The 10,515-nt window shown below is 32.6% G+C and overlaps 1 protein-coding gene across 1 annotated transcript; it reads left to right on the plus strand.

The window, feature by feature from the left end:
* On the plus strand, positions 7,826–9,176 carry LOC109356220 (ribonuclease S-4-like). The gene is made up of 3 exons (XM_019599552.1): positions 7,826–8,062; positions 8,235–8,655; positions 8,818–9,176. Exons 1-3 carry the CDS (start codon positions 7,826–7,828, stop codon positions 9,078–9,080), a joined length of 921 nt encoding a protein of 306 aa, XP_019455097.1. The 3' UTR covers positions 9,081–9,176.

A 10,515-nucleotide genomic window follows, 5' to 3' on the forward strand; every position in this document is an offset into this window, starting at 1 on the left:
CTTACACTTGTTAAGGTTTAAGCATTGACCTGAAACTTTGGCATAGTCATTAAATAGGTCCTTGATGGCTGACAACTCTCTTTTGATTCCTCTACAGAAAAGCAGAATATCATCCGCATACAAAACATGACTAGGGGCTGCAATTCTAGGCCCAACAATTGATCTAAATTTCCCATTATCCAGCAACTTAGATAACCCTCTGCTTATCACATCTTCAGCCAAACAGAACAGAAGAGGGGATAAGGGATCCCCTTGCCTAACACCTCTTTTGCAATTAAAGAACCCAACAGAATTACCATTCACAGAGATAGAGAGTCTAGCAGACTTTAGGATGACATCAATCCAGTGAATGAAAGAGCTAGCAAACCCAAATGCATGAAGAGTATCCTTAAGGAACTTCCAATCTATAGTATCAAAGGCCTTCTTGACATCAAGCTTGATTGCTAAATTTCCACCAAGATTTTTATGATCAAGAAGATTAATTGCCTCAGAGGAAATACATATGCAATCATGTATGTGCCTATCTTTCATGAAGCCTCTTTGCTGCTTGGATATGATTTTAGGAGCAATTTTAGCAAGCCTGTCAGCCAAGACTTCGGTGATTATTTTGAATTGGAAATTTGCAAGAGTAATTGGCCTAAAGTCCTCCATTTTATCATCAGAGAGGAATTTAGGAATTAGAAAAAGGTTGTTAGAGTTGAGGTTAGGAAGAATCCAACCTTGATTGAAAAACTGCTTCACAAATTGACAAACATCTTTCCCAACTATGTCCCAAAAATTTTAAAAGAAGCAACCCCCAAACCATCAGGGTCAAGAGCACCCTCCCCATTCATGGCAAAAATAGCACCCTTGATCTCCTCCTCCAAATGAATCTTAGAAAGCATAGAGTTGTCCTCCTCAGAAACCAACTTAGGAATAACAGATTCAATGAGATTGCTAGGTTGAGTTACATTATCAGAGGCATACAGTTTTTTGAAGTAGTCCAAAATATGATTATCAATCTCCTGCCTATCAAGTAGAGTGTCATCACCTTGTCTAAGCATACACAAAGATTTGGTGGCATACCTGATCTTGGCAATGTTATGGAAGTAGCTAGTGTTCCTATCACCACTAATTTTCCAATTTAATCAGGACTTCTCTTTCCATAACTCCTCAGCAGCTAAAGCAATCATCAAATCATTTTGAGCCTGATCCTCTTGGGTCATCAGATTATCATAATGTCCCTCAGTGGTGATTCTCTGTTGTAACCTCTCAACTTGGGAGAGAGCCTCCTTAACCCTGATATGAATGTTTCCAAAAACCTCCTTGTTCCAAGTTTTAAGGATGATCTTGAGGCCCTTGAGCTTGGTAGATAGGATATACATAGGGCATCCCACCACCTTATTAGCCCAGTGAGTTTCAATTACCCCTCTGAGACACTCATGCTTCAGCCACATTCTATGGAACCTGAACTGAGCTTGGTTCCTTGAAACCGCATTTGAGAAACCAAGCAGAAGAGGGTGATGATCAGAGGCAGATCTAGTCAAAGTGCAACAATAAGTTTGTTGCCAATTTTGCATCCAAGTGTCATTGCACATTATTCTATCTAGTATTTTTTGAGTGTGAGCCAAACCTCTCCTTCTATTAGACCACGTGAACTCAGCTTTTCTAGTCAGGATATGATGCAGCCTACCATCAGCAGAGAAATTCTTAAAGTCCTCACAAGTAGTTCTATTAGGCAGGTAAGCACCTTTGCACTCATTGGCTCCCAGAATAGAGTTAAAGTCCCCAATGCAACACCAAGGCCCCTGATTAGCTGAAATTAGAGTTAATATATAAGTCCAAAAGACTCTTCTCATCAGGTAGTTTGTGTGAGCATAAACTGCATAGATGAAAACCTGATGACGATCTTGCAACAGGGATATGGATATTTGCTGAGATGAGTTGGAAATGACTTGAGGATTGATACCATCACGACAAGCACCCCAAAGATTAGGAAGCAAGCTACCCCTATCATTCTCAATAAAATGCTTCAAATTCAAAGAAGACCAATACAAAGGATTTATTTTATTCAAAGCAATCATGGGCTCAGAGATGAAAACAACATTTGGCTTATTGATAGAGCAAAGCTTTTGAAAACTAATCTAGTTTTGGAATTTCTCATTCCTCTACTGTTCCAATAAATCACTTTCATTTGGAAACATTTAGGTAGCCACCCCTACGGGTAAAATGAACCTTTTCTTGGCTTTGCTTCTGTCTCAATTTTTTCTTTTGAGACTTGGACAGAACTTTGGTATATATCCCCTCCTTAGTTATAGCTTTAGTTGTGTTACTATCCTCCAAGTCCTCAATGATATCCTCCTCCTCATCAGCCCATAGTCTTCCAACAATTCTAGCCTCTTTTGCAGCCACAACATTGCTCATCTGTACATGTTGTTGGATTATGAAACTTTCCTCTGGTATTAGTTGAGTGTTAGGGACCTCATTCTCCATAGAGTCTTCCACTCTTGTGTCCCTAGAATCTTCATCTGATGATCTATCAAGGTCTTTTGCCTCATCAGTCTGAGGAATACCCTCCTCTTGCACTTTTTCCAGTTGAAGGTTGACATTGTTCTCAAATTCTAGTTCAATTATCATATCATTGCTCTGATTGTCCTTAGCCACTTCCTTCAGCTTATCAGGCACAAAGTCACCTCTATGGATAGGAGTGCTAACCTTGCAACCAGTGTTTGAAGCAGGGCCCTTGTCTGTTATTGTCCTAGGGATTTTTCCCAGATAAGTATCTTTCTTGGACCTGGAGGGATCTACTCATGCATCCTTATTTCTTCTGCAGTTTGAGATCGTATGGCCAATAGATTGACACCCTGAACAGAAATCAGGGAGGTGTTCATATTCAATGTGAACAAAGAAAGCAAAGCCTTCTCTTTCCACCAAAATTTGACTAGGCAGGGTACCTTTGAGGTCAACATCCACCAATATTCTTGCAAAGTGCCCAAAGGATCTACTAGAAGTTGCCTCATCCAGAGATATTGGAACACCCAGACCCCCAGCAATAGAGAACAAGATCCTGGCACTCCAATATTCAAGTGGCAAACCCAAGATCCTGACCCAACATTGCGAGTGAGACACCTTCTGAAGACTTGGGTTGAAGTCAAGGGACCATAGAGAAAGCCTCAGGAATCCTGGTTTCAAGCTCCAAGACCCCACCGCACAAATTGATCTCATATCCTCAACCGAAGCAAATGAAAAATCATAGAACCCTCGACCTAGCGATATCATACTCCATGTACCAATCATTGTCCAGAGAGATTGAAGCTTTGCTCTCAGTTCAGGGAACTTAAGAGGCGAGTCTCCTTTGGATAAAATGATCCTGCCATGAAGGTGTGTTTTGCACCTTTGAAGACCCGCTTGATACTCCTCTTCTGGTATCTTAATAGCAATAGCATCTCCCTTGATACATGGTTGAGGCAGTTGGGAGATGGAGATGTCACATATTGCCTTGAGAGCTTGAGCAAAGGATTTGTTCTTGTGAACTTCTGAGGTTGTTGGAACTGGAACCTTATTTACCCTTGCCTCAACTGATTCGCCCAGATTAGCCAGGCAAGACCAAGGAATAGTTGTCTTGTGAGTTAGAGATTTCATCATTGTGGTTCCAACATTGTTGGAGCTCTTCATCATTGTGTTTCCGAGAATGTTGGAGTTCATTCCAAGATTGTTGGAGTTTGTCAGTAGCTTAGTTCATGCCCGATGCCCTAGCAGAGCTCCTCCCTAATGAGATATTGTTTCAAATTCTTGGTTGAATATTACAAGAATATTTTAATGATAATATTGTTAGAATAATATTTTAATTAGTATATGTTAAGAATATAAAAAAAAATTAATTAGAACCTACTAGTTTAAATATATAGTAGAATGCAAAAGCAAATTTCATAGTTCATTTTTTCAATATTTATATCATAGAATCTAGGAGGAATTAATATATATATAATAAAATTAATAATATTTTCTAATACACTTATCCTAAATTTACATATAAAGTTGCTATACAAAATTATTATATATGTGATTCAACATCACTCACTACAAAAGGGTTGTTGAATTCGTGAGAATAAACAAAACTTAGTGAAGCATGTATTGTTGAATGTAGAGATACGGCAACTTATGTTCCAGATGGTTTTTTATTATTATTCCCTTGAATTCTACCTATTATTTAATAGCGTTCCTTACCCATGTATGGTTAAATGTATATTGTTAAAAGACAATTCAAATATAGTGTCATCATCTATTAGTTATTTTTGTTGTGCAAGAAAATATTTGAAGTTGTGGGAAGACAACATGTGAACACCTCACAATTAGGATTAAAAAAATATGTGTAGTGTATTTTTTATTCACCAGATAATCATCGATTGTTAGGGTCAATAGCATATGAAAGTCCTCATTATATATTACTAAGTGTTTGTTACAAAAGAAAGTCTTTAATAAATATTACCAAGTGTTTGTTACAGATGAAAGTCTTCCTTATATACTCATCAATTCTATGCCACTTGTTTGAAATATATATCTGTTATTATTGTTTTGTCAGTGATAGCTTGTAAATCCAATAAGACTCTAAAAAATAATGCTATTCAATATTGATCAATTATAAGCATGGTAGCATGTGCTTTTGTAATTCTTCTTGATGAGATGTAAATTTATATTAAAATATAATGTTTTTAGATTCGGACCATTACAAATGTATTCCTTTGGTGTTTTTCTTCCCTCACATTCAAATGCCTAATGTTAACTTATCTTTTAATAACAAATATATATGTTAGGATATGAAAGAATACCATCTTTCATAGAAAATGAGTCTAGTATTCAATTTGATGTTTACGTTAATTAGTTGATTATTTAAAAAATCAATTATAGAAAATGAATAACGCACAACAACTAACAAATGGTGTAATTTTATCTAACCACTATATCAATTCTCTTTGATATCTTCTTTCTTAAAAATGAAAATTTATCTTTCAATTACAAAAAAAAAAAATTGGATCAGCAAAATGTCAAGGTTTGCAAAAGAAAAACATTCTTTTTATCAGAAGAGAAAATAATATTATTAAATACATATCAAGTTAGGAGAGAAATCAAGGAAGATACGAGGCTTGCTAAAAATTTAAAAGACATTCGGGAGGATTGGAAATCTAATTAGAGTATAACAAAACTTGTCCATTTTTTTTTTGATGTTTGAAATATGTTATTATATGAATGCTAATATATGCATTAAATAGAAGTATTAAATATGTTATTAGAATATATATTAGAGTATGAGTATTATATATTAGATTTAGATCCTTGTTATTATGTGTACCAAATAGAAACACCAATTAGAAACACAACATAAATACTTAGGCTCATGGGTAGGATAGAGTTTGTAATCTTTATTTTCTAATAATATCTTAATAGTCGCTCAACACTCTTGAGATGTAGGTACAATTGGTCAAACTTTATTACTTAATTCTCTTATTTCTTTTATTTTATTTATTATATGTACTTTATTGGATTGTTTGCTTATGGTGAATGCTATGTGTTTTTGCTACACCAACGCTATTAATCCAAAGCTATACCTTCAACTTGAATATTATTTTCAAAGATAAATAAAATCTTCAATCAATCTAATGCATTCAACCCAATAAAATCTTCAACTAAATGTATTGAACCCAATAAATGAATCACAGAGAACGTATTCATACATCATTTGAATAGTGGATGCAATATGAAAGTAAAATGTTAAAAAGAAGGTCAATGGTAATATAGGCTATTATTTTCTTATTTTTAATTATGTGCCTACCCAATAAAAAATTAAATATTTGTAAACAAGGAGGATATAATGTGATTGAAAGGTAGAGATAAATTATAAGATTCATATTATGATATTTAAATTATGAAAGAACAAAATAACTAAACCTTAATTTTATTAGATATCATAATATTATATCACAAATAGAGAAAATCTCCCAATCCTTTATAATTGTATTATACATAATTTTTCTTGATCTCATTATATCTCTATCACATATATGGACGTCCAATTCAGCTATAATAGAAGAAATAAATTAAATTGACCAATGAAAAGTCTTCCACAAATAGTAACACAAGAATGTATGAGAGTCTTCAAATTTTCCCAAATACGTATTTTATGGGCGAGGAAATTCTAGACGCTCCAATATTATAAGTTATCGCCATTTCTCTACTTTCTATAATTTGAATAATTTATCTATGTATGCATTCAAAAATACTTCAATAAAGTCAAAGGGAAATCAAATATTTTTTATAGACATATTTTTTTACTTTTTGAAGGGTAGGAGAAAAATTAGATTTGAATCAAACACTTCAAGTTTCTTGTACAAATTAGACTCTGTTTACTGCACATTTCAAAGAATCCATAAGGGGTGTGGAAAAATAATTGTGTGCGTAAGATTAAAAGGAATTTTTTGTTTATAGGTTTCTAAAATTGATTCCAGATCGTACCTGGTTTTGTTGAAAATGATTATATACGAAGTGATGCATCTTAGCTACAGATAAAAATGTATCATCACACTTTATCCCTGGGTATAGAATAAATATTTGTATAGCGTTTGGAAGTATTATATTTCATATTTCCATTATGAATAAGCATGCTTTAGTTTTATGAAAGAATATAATTAATTTTAAAAATCTAGTTAAATATCTCTCAAAATGTCATTTTTACATTTTCTCTATCCTGAAACACACTGGCAATGCACTTATTAACATTACTTATTATTTTGAATTAAAAAATATAACATGCCCACTTCGGCTACTTAACTTTTTTTGATATAACAAAAAAGTATCAACTTAGTTTATCTTATCTATAAGGATTTCTCAAAGTGTGTACATGTTCAGTCATAATAATTGAACCTTTGATATATGGCCTAGTATGATAACTAAGGATCTAATAGTTTATCATAAATCAGATTCATTGATAAATTATTGATCTCTAAGTTCTTCTTAATCATTCTTCATGTAATTTTTCTTGGCCTCCTTCTTCTGCTAGGGATTAGACTAGCCTCCATTTGATATACTCTTATTTACGGGGGCTTCTACCTGTCTCACACACACATGTCTAAATCACATGAGGTGTAACTCTACCATCATTTCGATAATATGAGTTACTTCAAATTTGTTCCTAATGTATTCATTTCCAATCATATTTTGTCTAGTGTGTTACTCATCCAATATAACATCATCATCTCTATTATCTAGAGTTTATTCTCTAACTAACATTTTATTACTAAACATCCGGTCTTATATAACATTACAGGTCTTATAGTCATGTAGTAAAAATTTATCATAACCTTCATGAAATTAGGGGAGTGCTTCATGAGTGAATATGTAAATAATTTTAGATTTTTAATTTACCCTTAGTCAACCCTTAGAACTGTTATCTTGACAAAGTATCCGTCCAACCCATTTAAACTTTTAATAGTCATTAAAAATTATTCAAAACATACAGATGGCAAGTTTCAAAGTTAATATATCAACTACTTGCTTATATTCATCATTCACTTCCTATAAATACATGAAACTTATGAAGAGGAACGCATATCAAACATTGGGTATTAACTAAATTAATCATTAGAATAATAATGATTTCATATACTCCCAAGTTATTTCTCATTTTCTTCATCTGCACTACATTTATAACACTCTTCAAGTTCTACTATCCCAACCCATCAGCACTAATCCATATTAAGCAGCTAGACAAAAATCTATCAGAGGATGAAGTTATTCAACATTCAAAGATTGGAAGAAAGAAAATGGACGAGTTTACAAAGATAATGAAGAAATGGCACAGAAGTTTGCGATATTCATATCTAATTTGAACTATATCATAGAATCCAATGCAAGAATAAATTCACCTTCAAGCCACATACTTGGTTTGAACAAATTTTCTGATTGGAGTCCAGAAGAGTTTAAAGAAACCTACTTAAACCTAGAGATACCGACAGACAATGACATTGAGCTGAATGACTTACCTTATATTGCGCTTCATTCGCCCATTGATTTGAGAGTAAAAGGAGTTGTGAGTGCAATTAAGAATCAATGGTCTTTTGGTAAGTTTGTTATATTTACAAGATCAATTATTCTCATGTATATAAATTTGTATCCTTACCACTCTTCTAATCTTGTATCCATATTCACTTCTCTCATTCTCATATAAATTTATCTTTCCCATAAAACATATCTTACTAAAGAAAGAGATCAAGAAAAACAAAAGTCAAAATGATTTTCTAGCATTGGCAGTGTTTTGGCCTAAGGGAGTTTGTATTAATGTGAATTGCACAGTTCAGCCAATACCTAACTTCTTTTCTGTACACGGCTTGTGGCCTAGTACACGTCATAAAGATCAGCCTAGAGATTGCAACTCTACATATACTTTTCCACCTAATGAGAAAGACATAAAGAACAAATGGAATCCTGACCTTTTTAATAATATAAATCAATATTGGATAAGTTTGCAAAAGACCAAATACAAATTATGGAGTGGAGAGTGGAAACATCATGGAACTTGTGCTAAGAAAGATGCCAATATTTCACTCAATGTTGAAGAATATTTCAGCAAAACAGTGGATGCCTACTTCAAGTATAAGGTTCAAGATGTACTCAATCCACTTAGTAAGACTCCTTTTTTACTTATTCATTTACACATTATTATCAAATTGTTGATTCACACAATAATTTATTATAATCGACCCATTGGTTGTTGCATTTATTATTATTATTAACATTGTTGTCTAATTAACTGATGAATTGCTTGTTTTTATTATTACATATTAGGTCAACAAAAAGTGCCAATTATCCCTGGGAAAGAGTATAGTTTTGATACACTTATAGCTGCATTTAAGGCAGCATTCAATAACACTGATGTATCTCTGAAATGTACGATGATTGAAGATCCTACAACTAAACTTTTGAAAGAACAACACCTTAGAGAGGTGCTTATTTACATGGATAATGATTTGAACAAAATAGAAGTTGAGGAGGAATATAAGATTACTGAATGTGACAAGAATAAGGAGGTCATTTTTACTGGAAAGTAACTTATGTAATGTCATTATTAGAAAAATAATTATAATAATATTGCATCTATTCATGATGCCGATCTCAAATAATCACTTTATTTCTTGACCCAATTATATATATATATATATGTATATATAATTATTTTTCTTCAGTTGGTAGTTGGTAAACATATTGAGCAATCGAATAATAAATTTGTAAAAAAGATAGTTAACATGAAAGGGTTATGCCTTAATGACAGGACTTAAACATACGAGGAGAGCTCAACCCAAAAGACTAATTTATTAGGTGGGAGAGTCTCATAATTAAAGCATCACATTAAATTTATTATTCTACTTAATGTGAGACTCCTAATACATAACTTTGATGAGATGACCATTTATAAAATAAATTTGGTGAGTAGATCGATATGAAATCATTGTAGATATAAAACTCACTTGTACGACAAACTGGTTGCTATGATTTAATATATTTTTATTTTAATCCCATTTTCTATTGCATTCGAGTTCAATATGTATTTTCTCTTTTAGGGTACATTCCAACGCGAATCACCCTACAACGTCAAATTACTACATTTGGTTGTGCCTATTTATCATTATATTCTCCTCAGTGGTTCCATGATTTCCACATGTGAATGGAGTCTAATTCTTTTGTTAGCAGCAATAGAAGAAGAAAAAGTACACGAATCAAAGCACTAAAAAGCAATAAGAAAAATTATTTACATCAACAAATAATATTATAAACCCTTAAAACATAATATAATATTTTTGCACAAATTCACACTATGCCACATTTGTCTTTTAACAACGCATTTTTAACAACGTTCAACAAAGTAGACATTGTTGAATCTCTACAATCAACAATGTGTACTTCATTATATGATGTTAATTTTATAATAGTTAAATTCAATAGTGTGAAGAAGATCTTGCACCTGATTTTGACATGATATTGATGAAGACACCAAGAAAAGGAAATATGAAGAAGACCTAGACTACATAGAAGACAAAGCTTCGATGATTCTAGATTATATAAGTTTTCTAAGTTAGGTACTTCTATCGTTAATTTTTTACATATATTTAGTCATAATGTTCAAGATGAAAACCATTTTTGAAATCAATTGGAAATTTAGAGTTAAAAGAAATTAATTTTCAATATGATAAGTAAAAAGTTACTTTACGCGAGTAACAAGTTATTAAACTTGAGTAACAAATTACTGGAAATATGTAACAATAAGAAACAAGTTACTGAGACTGAGTAACAAGTTATCCCGAAAGCCAAGACACTTAAGTCATCTATAATCTTTGTCTTATGTTGCTTGATTATGCTAAAACATTTGAATTAAGGAACATGTTTTTTTCATTTTTTAACTTAAGCATTATATAGCTGAATGTAGTTTCAATTGTTGTGCACTAAAAGTCATGGGACCTTAGAGTGGTAAAGTTTGAATATTATTCT

This window comes from Lupinus angustifolius, chromosome LG09 (genome assembly GCF_001865875.1).
Source record: "Lupinus angustifolius cultivar Tanjil chromosome LG09, LupAngTanjil_v1.0, whole genome shotgun sequence".
In the NCBI taxonomy this organism is placed as follows: domain Eukaryota; kingdom Viridiplantae; phylum Streptophyta; class Magnoliopsida; order Fabales; family Fabaceae; genus Lupinus; species Lupinus angustifolius.

Bases quoted from the DNA above. Each gene is read 5' to 3' on its own strand.
- LOC109356220 (XM_019599552.1), top strand. From the start codon at position 7,826: ATGGCACAGAAGTTTGCGATATTCATATCTAATTTGAACTATATCATA. The intron at 8,063-8,234 runs GTGAGTGCAATT...ATCTTACTAAAG, and splicing joins ATTTGAGAGTAAAAGGAGTT to AAAGAGATCAAGAAAAACAA. The intron at 8,656-8,817 runs GTAAGACTCCTT...ATTACATATTAG, and splicing joins AGATGTACTCAATCCACTTA to GTCAACAAAAAGTGCCAATT.